This window comes from Typha angustifolia, chromosome 10 (genome assembly GCF_048772165.1).
Source record: "Typha angustifolia cultivar Huaian chromosome 10, ASM4877216v1, whole genome shotgun sequence".
NCBI classification, from domain to species: domain Eukaryota; kingdom Viridiplantae; phylum Streptophyta; class Magnoliopsida; order Poales; family Typhaceae; genus Typha; species Typha angustifolia.
Genome location: NC_133248.1, coordinates 11157925 through 11178386, shown reverse-complemented (window position 1 = coordinate 11178386; position 20462 = coordinate 11157925). Strand labels below are relative to the sequence as shown.

At 37.7% G+C, this 20462-nt stretch overlaps 3 protein-coding genes across 4 annotated transcripts; 2 read left to right on the top strand and 1 right to left on the bottom strand.

The window, feature by feature from the left end:
* The first annotated feature begins 402 nt into the window (after positions 1-402).
* Positions 403-3121, top strand: LOC140768223 (transcription factor bHLH30-like). Its single transcript, XM_073108409.1, has 2 exons — positions 403-1048; positions 2355-3121. Exons 1-2 carry the CDS (start codon positions 824-826, stop codon positions 2823-2825), a joined length of 696 nt encoding a protein of 231 aa, XP_072964510.1. The 5' UTR covers positions 403-823; the 3' UTR covers positions 2826-3121.
* A 142-nt stretch (positions 3122-3263) lies between these two features.
* On the bottom strand, positions 3264-6941 carry LOC140768222 (probable beta-1,3-galactosyltransferase 14). Of its 2 annotated transcripts, none has more exons than XM_073108407.1 (7): positions 6406-6941; positions 6168-6320; positions 6018-6100; positions 5828-5927; positions 4420-4533; positions 4066-4208; positions 3264-3620 (listed from the first exon to the last, which is right to left on the bottom strand). In XM_073108407.1, the coding sequence occupies exons 1-7, from the start codon at positions 6828-6830 to the stop codon at positions 3547-3549; spliced, it is 1092 nt and encodes a 363-aa protein (XP_072964508.1). In that variant the 5' UTR covers positions 6831-6941; the 3' UTR covers positions 3264-3546. The 2 variants fall into 2 exon arrangements, with proteins under 2 accessions (XP_072964508.1, XP_072964509.1); XM_073108408.1 differs by having other exon boundaries at positions 6430-6941.
* Positions 6942-11416: 4475 nt separating this feature from the next.
* LOC140768711 (inactive TPR repeat-containing thioredoxin TTL3-like) lies at positions 11417-15976 on the top strand. The gene is made up of 7 exons (XM_073109088.1): positions 11417-12749; positions 13376-13571; positions 13674-13858; positions 14013-14346; positions 14446-14650; positions 14991-15097; positions 15176-15976. Exons 1-7 carry the CDS (start codon positions 11872-11874, stop codon positions 15326-15328), a joined length of 2058 nt encoding a protein of 685 aa, XP_072965189.1. The 5' UTR covers positions 11417-11871; the 3' UTR covers positions 15329-15976.
* Positions 15977-20462: the final 4486 nt, after the last annotated feature.

Here is a 20462-nt window from a genome sequence, read left to right as displayed (position 1 = left end):
ATACAAATAAAACAATCTTTTTGAATATGCCTCCATTTTATTAATTTAATACTAAATATGAGATGACGTGGAGCTCGTGGATAACTAATCTAAATTTGACTAAAAGATATCCAAAATATATTACTCTGTCGTAATCAAACTTAATTTTCTAAGCACATCGTTGGTTTTCAAGGCGAAGTCTTTTTAGAAAAATCTATGGAAATAATGGAAAGATTGGGTGTGACCGTAAATTCCTAAAAAGATAGTGTGTAAATGTAATTTTCTGTTTCTTTTTTTGCTTTGAACTTTAGCCATCGTTATATGTAACTCCAAAATAAAAGAAACAAAGGGTCCCAAATGGCTTTTTTCCTCCTCCAAATATAAATAATAGTCCAATCTGTTCCTCCTTCAACTCTCTCTCTCTCTCTCTCTCTCTCTCTCTCTCTCGAGCCCCTCCTTTCCCCATCTCTGCAGAGATTCCTCACAGGTTATCAACTTCCAGAGATTCCACCTCTTCGTAATCGAAACCCAGAGCTAGAATCCACGAAAGATTGAGGAAGAAGAGAAGATGATACCTTTCTCTCATTAATCTCTTCCTCAAAATCTTCTCTTTCCCACGTAATGGAAACAATTTATCGCAGCAATAGCAAGATAAGAAGCAATGAATCAACTTGTTATCGAGTAGAAGCACAACAACAGAGGAAGCTACGCCGCCCAGCACTTCCCTCTTGGTCCTGCCCGCCAAACCGGCCTCCTGGTTCATGAGTTCGTAAAAATTGCGACTTGCGTTTCTCTCTTGCGTTGTTCTCCCTTTGGTTTTGTCGTAAATTTGAGGTTTTGACAAATGAGTTCTTTTCCGATTGGGTCGGGCTCGTCGTTGGTATTGGATGGGGAGAGAGGTGAGTTGGTAAGGGCCCCGTCGAGGCTGGGGAAGAAGCGCGAAGGAGGGGTTTCGGATGCGAAGGCCGCGATGGCTCTAAAGAATCACAGCGAGGCGGAGAGGAGGAGGAGGGAGAGGATTAACTCCCACCTCGTCACGCTCCGGAGCATGATTCCTTGCACCGAGAAGGTTGGTGGGTGGTTCCTCTCTAGTTCTTGCTTGTTCTTTATAGTTATACTTCAATTTTTTCCCGTTCGAATCTTAGTTTGTTTCTAATTTCCTTTGTATAGATTTTGTGTTGATTTGGGTTTTCTCTTTTCTTTTCCTTTTTTTACTTGCAAGGTTCTTTAAAAGGTTATTTTTTGTTTTGGATTCGATGGTAAGAATTAAGAAGTCTTTTGGAGATGACAGACAGTATGCTGCAAACGACGCTAATTGAATGTTGTTCTCCAGAAGTGATCCTTACGCTAAAAGGGACATAGTTTTTGTGGCTGCTGTTGTATAAGTTTCCTTCTCGTTTTGAAGTGATGCTTCAAGCTAGTTGCCACATATTTATTGCTTTTCCTGTTGGCTAGTGTTACATATGCCCTCTGTCTCTTACTTTAAAGAGCGAAATATCACTCAGAATTTTTTGACAAGGTTTTCTTTTAGGCAAATAGACAATCTATGGCCGTTCCTCATCATCGTTTACATTTATTGTTGACTGAATAGATGGTAAAATATTTCCTTTTTCTTTTCCAAATTGATATGAGGTCAGGATGGTCTGCTGATGAGATGATTGAGTGAAAAGTCAAATACACAGGAACATTAGGTTTTCTACTGTCCTTTTAGAAAGTGATTGCAAACCAGTACTTGCCGTGTATAGGAATCTATAGGTGTGGAACATAAGAGGTAATAGGATTTGTTCCAACTTCCAAGTTCCAACCTTTTGTTACTTCCCTTTGTTACCTTGCATTGTTTGCTGTCGCTATTCCATATAATGTTAAGATTGAATGAATAATCTTTTGGACTTTATCCTTGTGTATGCTTTTGCAAGCAGCCAGCTTTGATTCCTAAGACAAGCTTCACCCCTTTATATAGGTCCTCTGCCAAAATATCTCTGCTTTGGCACTTTCAGATATACTACTGCTATTTTCTTCGTTGATTTGCAATAACTGACTTTCCTGAGCAATTATTCATGCTATGTTCAAATATTTTACTTTATCATGCATATGACAGAGAAGCAGTGAAATATATTTTATTTTTCCGCATGTCTGGACGAAATTTCCTGCTATATATAGTTACTACTTGGTAGTTCTTGTGCAGTGATCTGTTGCTTAAGTATGAAGCCAATCTCTGGTTATGATTTTCTTATGTTAATAGGACGTTGAAATTTTTTGTAGGAACTTTATATTTTTTATAATCTCTGGTTATGACTGCATTTGCTGTAGATATTTTGAACTGGGTAAAATGTAGTAGGAAAAAATAAATAAATAGGTAAAGTGCTTATGCGCAGTTGGATAAAGCTGCACTACTAGCGGAAGTAATCAATCAGGTAAAGGAACTGAAGAATAATGCTGTGGAAACCAGCAAAGGTTGCACCATTCCCTCCGACATCGATGAAGTGAGAGTTGAAGTCGAAAGTGATATGACAATCAGCGGAAACATTATAATCAAAGCATCACTTTGTTGTGAGAACCACCCTGAGCTCTTTGCAGATTTAAGACATACTCTCGAGCGCCTACAGCTGAAAACTATCAGGGCAGAGATCTCAACTCTGGGAGGGCGAGTTAAAATTGTTTTCATTATGATGTGTGAAAGCAATGCTAGTGATATTGACAGAAACATTTACACAAACTCTTTGCACCAGGCCTTGAAGTCCATTCTTGATAGGATCAATTCACAAGTAGACTTTCTGCCAAGGGCTTCATTTTCAAGCAAAAGGCGAAGGATCCCGCTGTTTGAATCTTCAAGCTCTTCTTCATGAGATGAGGCTCCAACGTGTTGGGTTCTGCTATTGGTACATCAGTATATAATACATCTGTTGTGTAGTTGCCATCGCATGTTTATTGATGTCCATAGTTTGATGCTTACCTTCATACAGTTCTCTCTGTAATTTATACTGTCTAGTGATATCTGTGGCAGATTATAATTTGCCAAGACTGCTGAACCTTTGTTCAAAAGCGTAGTGTTACTTGTTTTGTTAAAGCATTGTGATCCATCTTTTTAGGATCCTGAAGCTGAGTTTCTCTTTAATGGAATCATCTGATTTACAAGAACTTATTTATTGAGTAATGTTTACTGGTGCCTTTGTTTCAAGAACCATGTTTGTCTACAATAACAATTTTTGTAAGTAATTATAAGTCTCAGAACCTTCAGGATCCTAACAAAGATATGTGCTAGGTGTGCTGAGTGATTGTACACCTTTTTGCCTGTTGGTAATGGTTTAAATCTAGGTAAACAATAACCTCACCACAATGAGATCTAAATTACATTCATGTACTCCAATGGTGTAAGTACGATTGTTAAGCTTTCAAAAAAAATGGTGCAAAAAATGAGCACATTGCAATGAAGCTTAATGAGCCTGTGTGCGTGCAAATTGCCTCAAATCATCCTCAAGAGCTGCTGAAGAAGTGAGTGTAGTCTATGTTTCCATTAGAAGAGGCAATTTGTCCTTCTTTCTGTGTGTGCACATCCAGCAAAAGAAATCATCTAGCAGAAGCACCTGAACAAATTTCTTTCTTGTGGAGTTCCAACATCTTTACCTCTGGATTACAAAGCCCTGGATAGAAGATTTAAATAGAGTGAGAATAAACAAATAATTTGAAACAGCTCCTTAAATGATTGAACTACTTGAAGAAAATTGATGGTATCTCAGAAATGTATTTGAGAGGGCTAATCCGTGGACATCATTTTTTTTTTCATTTAAGTCCCTCAGCTGAAATCCACAATCTTAAACTGTTGTATCACATGCTCTTCAAAGATTACAGCTTCTGCTCCATAGACTTTCATGTCCATGAATTTGAAATAATAAATGATTTCATATTCTTGCAACACATCCTAACTGTCGGTTGATAATAGGTATTTCAATAATGTTCTAGTGATCCAACAAATAACAAAATTAAAAAGGGGTCCATATTTTACAGATATACATACAATCCAAAAAGGAATAGTTTCATATAAATCAAGATCACAACAGAACTGAGAATAACAATTGGGAGACAAACCTGAGCATTTAGGTATATCCCAGACTGCAATTGATGATGCCGTGCATTCAGGTGCACAAAGCGCATGATTGTTCTCATGATTGACATTCATTGCAAGCATCCAAGCTCCTATTGTAACATCCTCATTGCTGAACATACGGAAACTGCAAGCACAAAGATATATATCACATAATCAAATACTAAAATCATGAGATAGAAAGTAGAGACCAAGCTGATATCTGTCAATTATCCTAGCATAATACTGCATGCATTAGCTTTCTTGGTCCTTCCTTTTCAGGCAAAGCAACTTACAAGCAATTTATGCATATGCCCAGGAACACAAGACTAATCAGGAAGATAAATTGAGTTGCTTGCCTGTTGTTTCTCAATGCAACCAAGCTTGCAACGACATCTGCTGACAGTGCATATATAGGGCCATATGCATGAAGAAAGTATTCCTTCCCTAGTAAATATGATAAGGGCTCATACCTGCATATTGCAAAGATGAAATCAGGCGACCAACTAAACTCTAAATCTGCTGATTAGCATATTACTGGAACAAAGATATGACATAATCAATGCAAATCAGACCCACCATACAGCTACCAGAATAGTTATAATAGTACTTAAGAGTGTCATAGACACAACAAACTGGAAAGCATTAACCTTTATGAAGAGTGCCTTTTTCAGAAGAACTGCACCCTTGCACACCCCATCCAGGCTAAGAAAGAAAGAAATAATTTAACAGCATAATATATAGAATATTGTTACACCACCTATTTGAAGAATTGCTTATTTGGATAAGTACTTAACATTGTATTTTAGAGGTCTACTAATTCGTGAAATCATAAGTAGAATATTATGACAACAAGTCATATGCATGACTGTATGATAATTATTAATTGCACCCACCAGGCCTAAGCATAACCATTATAAAATCCTAGTCCAAGCTATCTATTGGTGTTATGCAAGTGATGACCTCTACCAAAGGAAAAGTAAAATATTCTCCCCCTAAATCATTTGACATAGACGAGCAATTTTCCCTATCAAAGCCTTTTCAAATCTGTAACTAATATCACTCATCTAAGTACTAGTTTTCACTTGGAATTTCTTTGTTGTCAATGCGCAGAGAAATTTAAGGTCACAGTTTTATGATTGTTTCATGTAACATTTATCCACTAGAACTGTTAATTCTGGCATCACTTGTATTCATTTACCTATATTTTACAATTTACACTGCACAACTTGAAGCACCAGGTTATTTATGCAACATGACAAACTCCTGATTTAAAAGGGATAATTTCTTTTTCACCTCTGAACTATTATCATTTTTAAGAATGACTCCTGAACTTTTTTTTAGTATATAATAACATTTTAAACTATCAGAAATACTTTATTTAACACCTTCCATTAGGAGGTCATTGCGTATAAAAAAATAGTTCAAAGGATCACTATATACAACAAAAAAATAAAAAATTATGGGGTCATTGTAAAAAATAATAATAGTTCATGGGTGAAAATAAAATTATCCCTTAAAAAAATAAGCATCCTAGTCTTGGTTTCTCCAAGTCTAAGAATTATCAAGCTCAAGTGAGCTAAGCTCATCTCAGTTCCAAAATCTTAAGATGATAAACTTGGGATCAAGAGCTATTATCATTCTTAAATTGCAACTTTCTGTTCTGTAATGCATACTTATCTAGTTGCAGATTTTGTTCTTTCTTAAATCGCATCAAGAATGAAGGTATCAGTCAATTTATTAAACATGGAAAAGAAGAATACTAACCACTTAAGTTTTGGGTCAGTAAATACTGGACCCTTCTTCATGCATCCAATGTAGGTCTGTGGGTGGGAACGCTCTTCAGCCAAAAGTAATGACAGCCGGTCTGAGAAAACATTGTCGGAAAATCCAATGTCAGCACACGAAGATTCTTAAAAATCAAGGATCTTAGGCTAAGATTTTATAGATAAGTTACCTGGTCTCAAATAAATGTCATCATCAGCTTTAACATAGAACTCTGAATCAAACAAAGCATATGCTGCTTTAAAGAAAGCTAACCTACAACAAGAGATTAGAAGAGCATCCACATAAATCATCACCAAATGAAGCATAGTCATCGTCTTACGTCTTATATGGGAGCTTGCTGTATTCTTCCTCGATATCTAGAAGCATAAAGTCATCGTATTCTTCTACCTCACTTCTCAAAGCCGCCATCTTGGATTTATCCTTGGTCTTCCCAATTACAAATCTAAAAGCCAATCCAGTCGCCTCTTCCAACCTGCAAATTCGATCACCCCGATACGAAATTTACAAAAATTTGATACCAAAATCGAAATCTTTTTGTTCCTTTCACTTCCCCACACCTCAGGAGCGTAGATCTTACTAACCGAGCAAGCCCTTGGCGATCGGAAGGCAACCAAGTCTCCCTAAGAGATCTTCGCCTCCCTGTGGATCCGAAACCCGTTTGGATCCCAACGAAGGCCATCGCCCTATGCCGACCCCTCGATCCACCGCCGATCAAGCCGGGGTGCTCGGCGGTTGCTACATCGCCGGCGCCGGCGCCGGCGCGATCCCAGGCAACGGTGACGGAGATGGGATCGGAGTTGGGGCAGCGGCGAGGGGAGATGAATGGCCTCGAGATAGATATGGAGCCGAAGAGGAATCCGGATAGGCCGAAGAGGAAGCAGGCGATAGAAAAGGAGGGCGATGAAGAGAGGCGACGGAAACGAGAGAGTAAGGAGGAGGAGGAGATGGGGCGAGAGTGGAAGAGCTTGGGGGATGTAGGCATGGCGATGGAGTAATTTCTAGGGTTTAGATGTTAAAATTGGACGATTGTGGAGGAGGAAGAGGAGGAGGTAATTGTCCCCACATTGCTTCTCCACTGCCATGTAACACAGTCCTTAAACGGTAAATGGTGTGAAAACTAGTACGAAATGATACTTATATCCTCGTAAAACATTGAAAATAAAAAATTAACCTATTGGAAATAAGGTTGATGAGTTCTAAGTTATAAAATCGACGAAATAATTGTCATATTTTTTGTGGTTTTTTAAGGAATTTAAGTTTTTTTTTTTGGGTTATTTGCACCAAAAAAATATATACTCTATTTTAAATTTTAGACGACATGCCCGCTTTATATCAAGCTGAAGGCACCAAATTCATTGAGCAGTGAATAAAAAAAAAATAATTGTGACTGTCTTTCTTTTATTTCTGATTTTTTTTTTCTATAAATTTATATTATTCTATTGTTTTTTGGTTTTGAAAAAACTGAAAACTAATAAATATTTGCTCTCAAACATATTTATGTAATAGACGTAAAATAATTGTGAATTATGTTTGATAAGTTGTGAACTATGTTTAATAAATTACATTCAATAACTATGAACTAGAAAATTAATAACTGTAAATTATGTTTGATAAATACAAACTACAACATTGATAACTGCAAATTAGGAGAGTAATAAATAACTATGAACTATAAGAGTAATAACTATAAAATATAATAATAATAGTTTCAAATGTATCATATAATTACTACATATTATTTTAAGAGAAAAAGAGAAAAAAAATTAAGTAATATAGAATACTTATATGTCCAATTGGTTGTTTTCTTTAGTCGGTGGGAAAATAAAGGTGATCAACTGGTTGGCTTAAAACTACTCCAAATTAATGAGGCTAAGTCTCACCAAATCCCGGTTTAGCTTGACCTAGTCTAAGCTTGATCTATTATGCCTATCGACAACATGTCTTGTTATGGTTGCTTGCTTTCTATGGTTAGTTAGCCCAATATTAAAAGTTTGGTTTACTAGGGACTAATATATATAGGTACTTTTCAATGAAGTATAATAAAAATATTTAATAAGTTTGAGCTAGTAGACGTTAATGAGTTAGAATATTCTAGCCTGGCCTGACGAGTAATTAGTGGGTAGATTAGGGAATAAATGTCTAAGCTCACATTCAGAAATTAGAGAGAAAAAAAAAGAATTTTATAATATTATTAAAATCAATATGTCCAGTCATAGGTAAAGGACATTTAATGCAGCCATGTATAACTCTTTCTATTTATTTATTTATTTATTTTTCCTTTTCTAAATTACTTCATTACAATAAAGAACGCTAGGAGCCTCAAAATGCTAGAGTAAAACGAAGATTTCTTTTTGTGCAAACCAACAATTTTGTTTGTTTCTAATAAAATTCTTTTAGAAAGAAAATTAACATCTAAATATCCTCAATCTGGGTCAAAAGTCAAAACCCGACCCAATATCCTCAATCTGGGCCGCTATCGGGCTTCGTGCCCACTTTAGCAGAAGGCCTCTTAAACTTTAAACAAAGTTATCCAGCCCAAGAAGACAATACTTATTTATTTATTTATATTTACAGCGTAGTTTATTTTGCTACGAAATACAACACCCCATGTGAAGCACGTGCTCAGGTAGCCAGCTCACGTATCATCTCCTCTCCTCATTGCGACCCACGCACATGGACGAATTCTTCCCTTAATAACCCTTTCTCCACCTCTCACCTATACTTGGACACTTAATAGAGAAGGATTAATAATAATAATATTATTAATTAACTTCTGCAGAGAAATGGAACAACTATTCTGGTGTCTCATTATTTCGAACACCTGGAATAGCTAATGTGTCTGTCTTAGGGTCCACTTAGCCTCCAGCTAATCCAGCAAAGCTCTCTACTCACAGTACAAGCCATTCCAGCTAAGACAATTATTCCAGATAGCGCGAAATTATGTGCATTTTGCCACCTCCACTTTTAGTCCTTTTCCAAAAAGGTCCCCCAACGATGACCTCTTAATCCAACGAGGGAATTGTTTAACGAGCAATGATGCTGGGCACTCACAAGACGAGAGGAGGGGGGCGAGATGATCTTCTAAGAACAACTTGCTAATGTCAGAAGTGCGCAGAAACCGAGCAGAGGATGATGCAAGATGATGCAACTCACCTACTGTTGCATCGTATCGTGCTTCTTAATTTTCTAGAATGGGGAATATATATATATATATATATATATATATATTTCAAGAATAAGTTAGATGTTAGGTATGAGCACAGTGTTAAAATATCTAAACACTACATTCAACTTTATGTAAGCTAGAGAGAGAGAGTCTTTGATTAAATTTATTAATCAAAGTGAACCTATATTAGCTAGTTTATCTGAAATAGATTAACATTAATTCAATACTTTCGTGAAATAAACAGTGAAATGGAGACTCATTTTGATCAAAAAGTCCAAGCTAGATTGATAGTGGATTAGATTAATACAAGCTGATCCATTTGTTTAATCCTTTCTCCTTAGTGTGCACTATTTTGGGGGAAAAAGGAGGAGATATCCGGAGGTATATTCCACTTTAACGTATGCAATTTGGGGTTAATTTTGTCACTGGAGATATAAATGTATATATATATATATATATATATATAATATACTTGCTTTATGCTTGCATTGTGATCATAATGAGCAATAAATACCTTCTATTAAGAAATCCTAAACACGAGGGTAGAATGGTCCATGGACTTATGGAATCTCTTTGTATAAACTAAAAGCTAATCACATCTCATGTGATGATGGGAATTGGAAAGGTTAGGACAATGATGATCCTCTTTGTTATCTCTAAGTCTAGTGTTAAGTGCTCTGAGATTAATAAATGATTCCCAGTAGAAGCGGATCGCCTGCAGCCATGGCAGCAGGACGTAACGTAACAGGGTATACAGTAGATATATTATTTTTATAAGATATATAATAAAATTGATACGAATTTTGGAAGCTAATATTTGATTGATGGACCTTTTAATCCGGTTTGGTTCTCCAGGTGGCTTGGGATCGGGTACAGTGCGGTGAGATGACCGCGCGTGATAGTGTGTGTGTGTATATAGGAATGGGATGGGATCGAGAGCACAAAGGGGGCGCCGTCATGTACTTGGCTGCTTAGCTGGAGCCCTTTGGGTTCCCTGAATGGGCCAGCTGGCACGGCACAACACCCCACATGGCCAACTGCCCTTGTCGTGAGGGACATTCCATTGACCAAAATACCCTTCACTTCTCCCATTAATGCCTATGTGGAATTATAAATAAATTTCTCATTTTCACGCCTCCAAATTTTACCCTCATCACACTCACTCTTCTCCATAATTTCTTATCTAGTCCGAGAGCAAAGTCAAGGTTTTATACTTAAGTTATACGTAATTTTAGATTTAGTATACTCTAATATTATATTAACTCATAAATGATTATTAAAATAATTTTAACGCAATGTGCATAGATTATGTTATGCTTTTATTATTATTGACAATAAAAATGTCAACTTGTAGAATAAATAGACTTAGATTTCACCCTCCATATTGATGTTATATATATATATCAAAGTTGCGAAGTTAATTGTCATTGATTTTATATCAAGTAGTTGGTGGTTCTAACTAACATTTTAGAATGTACTGTTGTTGGCCTTGGCTTATTGGACCACATGAAATGTTTAGTTCCACAAAGAAATAAGAAGAAACAAAAAGCTTGGCATTCAATAGAGGATGATGTACAAACTCCGAAGTCTACTAGGCTTATTTACATCCAAAATGAAGTTATAATTCAGTTGTGATTTTGTCTCAAAGAGTGTTCCTCCAATACACTATTAACTACTAGATGGTCCCCAAGAAGGAATAAGCAGGAAGCCATTAGCCATGGCATGATTAAAACCATTAACAGTAGTCTTCCTTGACTACCTCACGAAAGGGACATTTAGGTGAACGCGTTGCAATAAGCCAAACTATGTATTTTTCTTAGGCTTGGCGATGCAAAGTAGGAAAAATCCTTTTTCTTGATTAGTATTTCTTGATAATTAAGCAGGCTATTTTGGTCTTTCCAGGGGAGCCAAATCTTGGAGTTTCTTTTGGCTTGCGTTGCGTGAGATGCGAAATTTTCCCAAAACACGCTATCTCCGTACGAGTTTTGGATGGAATTACATCTACGCGAAACCTAAATTTATTTGCCCCGTATATTATTATTTTCTATCAGTGTCTACGAATGAACTGACATAATAAACACATAGTATATATAGGGTGTCAAGTTGAAAAAGATAAATAAATCCCTTGAATACATTAGTTTAGATTAGAATACAAGGTACCCAATTCGTATCCGTGCTCTTACGAGTCAAAGCTAATTATTGTGTGTATGATTGAATAGATCAATAATAGATATATCTCATAATTTCGCAAACCTGCTCACCCATACACACAGAGAAAAAAGGAGGAGGAAAATTAGGAAAAAGTGAGAATATGCTTAAGATGACCGGAGGTGAGAGGACATTGACGTGCGCATGTTCTTCCTCCACGACTCACTGGGAGCGAGAAGGGTTAATAGAAGAGAGAGAAACAAAGAGCACGGCGTTTTCCCGTGAAGCAGCAGCTCACATAGAAGAGAAGAGAGAGAGAGAGAGAGAGAGAGAGAGAGAGAGGGAGGGGAAGAAGTGAGAGCGAAGAGAGAGGACCCCACAGAGAAGAAAAGCAAAAAAAAGGCTCCTCCTTTAAGTTGGCTCTCTCCTCTCTCCCTCCTCCGCTCTCCTCTCCTCTCTTCTCCTCCTCCTCCTACTCCAATATCCAAATCTGCCACATTCATACCTTGCTTCCTCCTTTCCTATCACGAGATACCCATCTTCCCTGATCCCTCTTTACTCTTCATGTCTTCTTTCTCCTCCTACCCATCTCCAAAGTTGCCAGTTTGCGCGCGCCGGTCGCAGGTAGCCTAACAGCGTTTTACTATTGTTTGGAAGAGATCCGAGCTGAAACCGCGAGGTGTTCGACCAAGTGTCTCACCCAGGCGACATGAGCGACAGCACCCAGAAATTTATTCCCGGAGGTGGGTACCTATCCGACCGGTTCAATACTGCCCTTAGCTTTGAGACCGACAAGCCCGACTCGAAGGATTTCCTCAATCTAAGCTCCCCTGTCTCCCCTCTCATGACCCGACCCAGTTCCGCCACAGTAACCAACACCAACACCACTAGCAGCAGCTCTGGCTCCTCCGGTGTCGAGAAGCCGGAGGTTGGCATTGCCGGAAAGCGTAGCCTCTCTGGCGAGATCTTTTTGGTACCCAATGATACCAGTCCTATCGCCACTGATTCCAAAAATTCAAAGCCCGGGCATCGCCGCACCGGCTCCAGCCCACTTATCTACTCCAGCGCGGGCATTGGCATCGGCAGTAGTGGTAGTAGTAGTACAGCTAGTTCTCCTGTGACCAACATTCTTCCGACCGGGAACATCTGCCCGTCGGGAAGGATCACGAAGACGGGCATGATGTATCGGAGCTCCGCGAGGAGCGACGTTCTTGGCTCCGGGACGGGGAATTACGGCCATGGGAGCATAATAAAGGGCGGAAATGGAGGGGCGAAGCCTGGGGGAGAGGTGGTCATGGGGAATGTGGGGGAGTCGGCGGTGAGGAGAGCAATGGCGAGCATGGATCCAGAGGAGGTGAAGAGGGTAGGGAATGAACAGTACAAAAGGGGGCAGTTTGCAGAGGCTCTAAGGCTTTATGATAGGGCGATCGCCCTGTGCCCAGATAATGCTCCGTACCGGAGTAATCGGGCCGCGGCGCTTACAGGACTGGGGAGGTTGGGGGAGGCGGTTAAGGAGTGCCGGGAGGCTGTTCGCTTGGATCCAGCGTATGGGCGGGCGCACCAGAGGCTTGCATCCTTGCATATGAGGTAATTGTTAGTCTTATTCTATTAAACTTATTGAACCATGGGACATTGAGATTCTACCATTGTCGAAAGGATCATATTATTCTTAGATTGTGATTGGATCTGAACTTTTTCTTTGTTGGGGAACTTTTGCTTTATTTGGTTTTACCTTTTGTTGTCTGCTGTGGTTCTTTGATTGATCTTTAGTGATGATAGCAAGTTAATGCTTGTGGTTGAGAATTCTGTCTGATTAGTCCTTTTCACTGTCAGATAGGTGCGAGAAAATTTTGGAATAGATTCTCCATTTACCAGCATTTCATTTGTTGAAAAAAATGAAATATAGCACAAGTAGACCTCTTTTCTTTTACTCTGGTTTCCTATCCAGTCCTAATGGAACTAAAGTTCCTTTTTTTAGTGGCTGCTTTGTTCTTCTGCTGTTTCCATTATTGTACTTCATTGCATCCACTTCTTGTGGTGTTCGTTGAACCTGTAGATTTCCCTGAGCTACTTCCTGGTTTCAATCTCGTGGATCATCCCACTAGATTTCTAGAAAATTATCTTTTTGAGATCATTATGTAATAATCAAATCTACAGATACTATCTGAAATCTTTCTTCCATGTAATTTGCTAGTTGGGGTATTCAAGTGCAGGTTAGGACAGGTTGAGCATGCTCGGAGGCATCTCTTTCTGGGTAGTTCGCAGCCAGACCTTGCAGAGTTGCAGAAGCTACAAGCTGTGGAGAAGCACTTGGACAGATGTGCAGATGCCCGCAATATTGGAGACTGGAAGAGTGTATTAAGGGAAAGTGATGCTGCTGTTGCATCCGGTGCAGATTCATCTCCCTTGGTGAAGATCCTGACTCAAATTTATCTGTTCAATCAATGGTGTTAGCTACGTGTAATTAGTTGGGGAAAAAAAAATCAAATGGTTTGAATTCTCAATTTGCAGATAATTGCTTCAAGAGCAGAAGCTCTTCTCCGGCTCCATCAGCTTGATGATGTCGATTTGGCTATATCATCTGCATCCAAACTTGATTGTTCATCTTGGTCCTGCTCAGCTACAAAGTTTTTTGGTTTTTTCTCCAATTCTTACCTCCACTTCGTTCGTGCTCAAGTTGAAATGGCATTGGGAAGGTGATTTAAGAACTTCAAGTTGTGGTTAGATATTTGTATTACTTCTTTATTTAGTGAGAACTTGTGGATAATTCTGCAGATTTGACAATGCAGTTGCATTAGATGTTGGTATTACTTCTTTAGTTAGTGAGAACTTGTTGTGGATATTCTGCAGATTTGACAATGCAGTTGCATCAATTGAGAAAGCTAGGCAAATTGATCCAAGAAATGCAGAAATAACAGCAATGCTGAACAAGGTGGAAGCAGTAGTCAGAGCTCGATCCCTGGGGAATGAGCTCTTCACTTCTGGAAAATTTGCAGAAGCTTGCTTAGCTTATGGGGAAGGGCTTAAGCATGATCCCTTGAACCCTGTCCTGTATTGCAATAGAGCAGCTTGCAGGTACAAGCTTGGACAGTGGGAGAAGTCTATTGAGGATTGTAATAATGCTCTCCGGATTCAACCCAACTACACTAAGGCACTTCTCAGACGTGCTGCCTCAAATGGCAAGGTGGACTATTTCCTTCACTTGTTTGTTCTTTCTACATTTCATGTAATATATATGAACTTTGAGTTGTTTAAACAACTTAATTGAATTTCTTATGATTAGATTGAAAGATGGGCTGAAGCTGTGAGAGATTACGAGGCTTTGGGAAAGGAGCTTCCAGGTGACACTGAGGTGGCTGAGGCTCTGTTCCATGCACGAGTGGCACTTAAGACATGCCGTGGTGAGGAGGTCTCTAATCTGAAATTTGGAGGAGAAGTTGAAGAAATTACAGGCGTTGAACAATTCGAAATGGCTATAAATTTGCCTGGTGAGTCTCAATCCATTGCTTTCCATAGTCATCTAGTACTTTATCCTATGCACTTTGCTACGTCGTTCAAGTAATTCTTGCATCTTGGCCTTCAACAAATCATGCTCTACTTTTTCAAATTTAGGTACACTTAATTTCTCTCTGTTACTTAAGTAATCATTACTTGACATGCATCATTTCACACTTTAATAAAGCTTCGCCTGAAATACTGCAGACATTATCACATTCTTTTTATTTTCTGCAGCTATGAGAGATATCTAGTTTCACGGTGTTTTGATCATTAATAACATCCGTTTAACTTCATTTGTTGCAAATGATAATCTAAATGTCATGTCTTCAGGAGTTTCTGTTGTCCATTTCATGGCCCCAGTGAATCAGCATTGCAACCAAATCACCCCATTTGTGGATGCATTGTGTACCCGATACCCATCTGTGAATTTTCTCAAGGTGCCAAAATCATTCTTTAACACCTGTATTCTCGTACCCTTTTTGCTTCTCTTGATTTCATCCTATGGCTGCACTCAGGTAGATGTGAATGAGAGTCCTGCTGTTGCAAAGGCAGAGAACGTGAGGACAGTACCAACATTCAAAATCTACAAGAATGGCACAAGGGTGAAGGAGATGATCTGCCCTAGCCATCAAACGTTGGAGTATTCTGTGAGGCGCTATGTATTCTAGTCGGGTGAAGCCAATGTTACAATGATGCATCCTTGAAACCCCTCATCCACTTCAAGCACCAAACCAGTCCAGACATTTAATAATTTATTGCAACAAGAGCATGAAAAGAGTTCGATTTAAGTGCCATGAAACTAGTTTTCTCCTACATTTTCTTGTTTACCATTTGTCCTTAGTGCTATCCTTTCCTGCCTTACCCTCGCTATATTCTTATTTGGACCCCCCCCCCCCCCCACCCCCCCTGCCTTGGTTCCTCTTAGCTATGGTTGCAATTTTCCTTCACCAACACACCATTTTCCTCTTAGCTGTGCTGTCAGAGAAGATAGAAAAAGAGATGGCCGGTGCAGATCTGTTTACATGTATATAAAACATATACCAAGCATTTCAAAAACATTGGGCCAGGTGGTCAGTGCAAGCCATTGGAGAAGTGGATGTCTAATGTGAGTGAGAGAGAGAGAGAGAGAGAGAGAGAGAGAGAGAGAGAGATCATTGATGTTGCAAGTAGTGGTGTTACTGCTGGTGGTGCTGATAAAAAGTACTAGTCTTATCAGTAAGAGAATTGATAATTCTTTTTAATGCCATCATTTGGCTGTCTGTTCTAAACTCCTATTTGGATGACATATATCTTTCACAAGAAGTGCTTTCCATTCATATGATTGCACATCACCAACCTTTTTACATTTTTCGGTTGAGTAATTGAAGGATTCTCTCAAAGTCCCCTATAATGTTAGCTAGGAGTAAGTAAGATAAATTACTCTTACTAGCAATTAATATAATGATTCACGTTGTGCAGTGTGTGCTCAAAGTGGTGGCCTGACTAGGTTAGTGAGTAGCGCAGAGTTGCATAATTGGCATTTGGCAGGGACTCCATGTGAAGCAATCTCAAATATGCCACATAAAGTTAGAATTCGCACTAAAAATTATGAAAGATAAATAAGAAGAATATATATATATATATATATATATATATATATATATATATATATACACACTTTACACCCTGCATTATTTTTTCACGAATCTGTAATCAGTACTATTTACACTTTGAACCCCATTTTCAGACTTTATTCTCAGAAAAATTTCGAAGGTCGAAGTGTAAACACGGACAATATTAGATGAAAATCGTAAAAATACAGTGTATTTTCTCAATTGTCACGCAGAAAGACTCCGCGGATGCATGTTGGGCAGCAATAATAATGCCTCTAAAATTTCCTCTTTCTCTATCGCCATGCATCTAATTCCATCAAACATTTAACAACCCAAATCCTATTCCTTTACCAACTCAAACAACTCCTCCACGGATGGCACCAACTCCATTACCACCCCTTCCTGCATTAAATTTCTCATTAAAGGCTGCTTCCTTCTTCTTCTTCTTCTTCTTCTTCTTCTTCTTCTGATGTCATCGTCCTGGCTCAATCCAACATTATTCTCTATGCCGTCGAAGCCGTCCGGCATCATATCGATCACCGAATCCTTCCCGGTGAGACTCTGCACGACGGATTTGAACTGTGCGGCGTCGGTGCTCACGAACTTCGTCACTATAATTTTCACCTTCATGGCTCTCTTTTCTTCCATTGTCGTATATCTTAATTGTTTCACGATAGGTATAGACATATATCTGAGGCTCCTTGAGACTAAGGGAGGACTTATAAGCTTGAACGGTCGCAGCCTGGAAGGAATGACTAAGAATAGTCTCATTCCATGAAGGTGATTTCTAAAGCCATGGATAGAGATTGCTTCAAACTTGGATAATATATTGCTCAGTCCTACTTGGCCTTCTTATGTTATTGTGTCACTCTCGACGTGGTCCAAGCTAAGCCACCAAATTAATTAAGAACATATAGGTATATATACATATTAGTTAAGAACATATGTTATTAGCAAATATATAGCTACGGACAACATAATAGTATTGGTTAAGAGGTTAATTCATTATGCCACGTGTACCTAGGTTTTAGAACTTTCATGTCTTAAGAGACAACGTGAGACGACTGTAATGTTCTCTTCTTGCTCATTCAAGTTCATGTGGGTAGACTGGTAGTTGTGGAACGAGCTGAATTATATGGGAAGGTATTCTTCCACAAAGAATCTATTGGTCAATCGGAATAGTTCTGGTTATGCAGTAATTTGTTGCCGATATATAACGCTATCTGTGACTAGATTTCTTCAGCTCCTCAAATAGATTCTTATTGTCTGGTGTTATAAAAGCGGGACTATAATTAGAGGGTGATGTTCTTTATAATTTTGTACTAATTATTGTCTAAACTTTCTACCTTTTCTGGTCTTCCAATATCGATCATTATGTTGGTTGTTTCACGTAAACATGCAAGGAATTACTTGTCTCTAGAACTCTAGAGTAGACATTCTTTTGAATATTACGATAGAAGAAATTAATATACGATCCAACCCTCTGAAAATTATGAGCTTCTATACTATTCTAGTAGTAGGATGACATTTTTGTTTGTTTGAAGTTTTGCTCTCTTTTACTTGAAAATCTCCAACTCAGTTGAATATATTCCATCTCCCTTGCACTGTATGACACAGGATACTATTCACTCCAACCCCCTACCAACTATATGACTATTGACTAATGTATGACTATGAAGGGATCATCAACAACTACTGGTAGATCTACTCCTTTTGACCATGAAGAGATCTTTGACTGTGAGATTATGATACTTTACTATAATAAAGAGCAAATGGGTTATATAAGTGGCCAAGAGCTGATGCCACCACATTTGAATCGTCAAATTGGATTGCCAAAGCCTTAAAAGTTCTACTGTATGTGGACCTCGACAACATTTGGTACCCAGGAATGTGGAAATTTCCATGGAAAATAAACGTTATTTGCAGTAATGGGCCCTTGTTTATGTGAAATATTTGTTTGATTAACTAGCACAGTTCATCCAGAAGATGGATAACGTTTTGTCTGTTATAAAGACTAGAGAGATCCAATATTTTTTTAAGACTTTTCATTGCGGCCAGTGACAGTCGTTGTCCGAGCTAAGATCTCTCTAAAATAAATCTTTACATAAACTATATTAACATTTACTTTCGATTAATTATTTTCTATGTTTTTGTAGGATCAGATGCATGTCTTAGGAATTTTCTTTCTTACTATATCGTGTCAAATTAATTTGTAATTTACTTGAGCTGAAAGTAATATACTATTCTGACTTGTCTACAAGAAACCTAGAGACAATTAACATGTGGTCTAAACTCTAAAGTTGAGATAGCTCATTCTTTGACTGTTCAAAGTTTGCATGAGCTAAAACATACCTAGCAAACAGTATAGCATAACCATCAACTTATATTATAATTTCCACTTATTAGATTACTAAGAAGAACCAACTATGCATTTAAATAAAGAGCCTATTGTAGTGGATGACTAATGCTGAATATTTATATTATTAATTTCTGATGGTTTGATTGTGATGGCTGTGAGATGATATAATTTTCTCGCTGTTTTTATGATGTTTTGTGGATTGTAAAGATGTAAATTAACGGTAGTTGTAGATATTATGTTTCAAACTGAAACTGAGCCTTTTTCTTTTAATTTTGAGCTTATTTATTAAATGGGCTAGAACTAGTCCAGCCATTGGGTACCACTAGGAATATGATGTATATTTCATGATATTTTAATCAAATGAATATTTAATCACTATTATATGAAGTATATTTCATGATATTTTGAAAACATTTTAATGCTGTCATAGAAAATAACCAACATTTTTACATATATATAAAGGTTAATAAACTTATTCTTAAATAAATTTATTTACTCACTAACCGAACGAGATCTTTGAACTTATGCTTGAATAACTTTCCTCAACGACCAAACTAAACCCTTGATCTCCAAGGACATATCACACTATCGGGATTCTCTGGAGAAAAATCTTAGGAGTCTTTTTATAGTGAAGACCACTATTTTAGCTTCATTTACACTCTAAAAAGACATTCAAATTTCAACATTTAGTTCGCATTACCAAGTGTTCTAGATTGGCCCACAATAACTAGATTGTGACTCTTGAGTCTTGACCATTGACTGCAAGATATATATATATAATATCTTACTCAGTTTATTTAAGATAGTACATGAGTACAAGTAAACCAGAACTTTGACCTCTTTATCTAAACATGAGACAGTACATGAACAAAGAACAAGGGTGGTGGTTCTAATAGGACAGGACACGTTAGGAACTCTAGGGATAGAGGGGGAGAAGAATGGGAGAAGAATGGAAGTGACTACTACCACTATCCTGGAATCCAAGGGACAAAACCCTTAAATTGGGACAACCTTAACAAGTTATTTGAGTCGATTACTCCCAACTATGACTAATGCACTCAACTCACAACATAACAATCAACTAACTTTTTTTTATTTCATTTTTATTTTTATAATTTAAAGAGTATGTAAGAGTATATATTGCATAATGAAGCTAATCATTTATGATTAATTGAATTAGTCGGCCAACTCTTTCTTAGAAATGGGTTTAGTGCAATTTGTGCTCGTAAAGTAGTGCTAGGATCTTTTATAGTCTCTTTAAATGTTTATATATAAAATTTACTAAAATTAAATAATATAACATATGGATTGCCCAACGAAGGAATGACGGTCTCTTTAAACCCTTATCTACAGCATTTAATAATGTATTACAAAATATCTAAAATATTTAATTTCAATAGTGAAATGGTATCCAATGAAGTTTTGTCATCTTCGTTGATAGCATCCTCCTCTTTTCTCTTCTTTATTGTTTTTTTCTTTCCTTTCGGATCAACATTGTCATTGCTACTACTATCACAACCACTGTTCTTATTATCATCTTTATCGATATTATCCTCATTGATGTTTGCTATTGTTATTGTCGACTTACAGCATTATTATATGTGCAATATCAATATTTTCTATATCTTTCACTATTAGAAATCGTAAGCCTGTGTTTTTTTAACTACCAAATCGCGATCGGCATAGGTTTACTTAAGACAATCCTACACTTGTCTAGTCAAATGTAGAATTTGTGTAACTATCACCCAACTAACTCTTCTTTCCACTCCGTGAATTAAGTTCCAATCTATATATTAGTCTTTAATTTAATAAAAATAGAAAGAAAAAAAAATGATCGGATGGACATCTCTT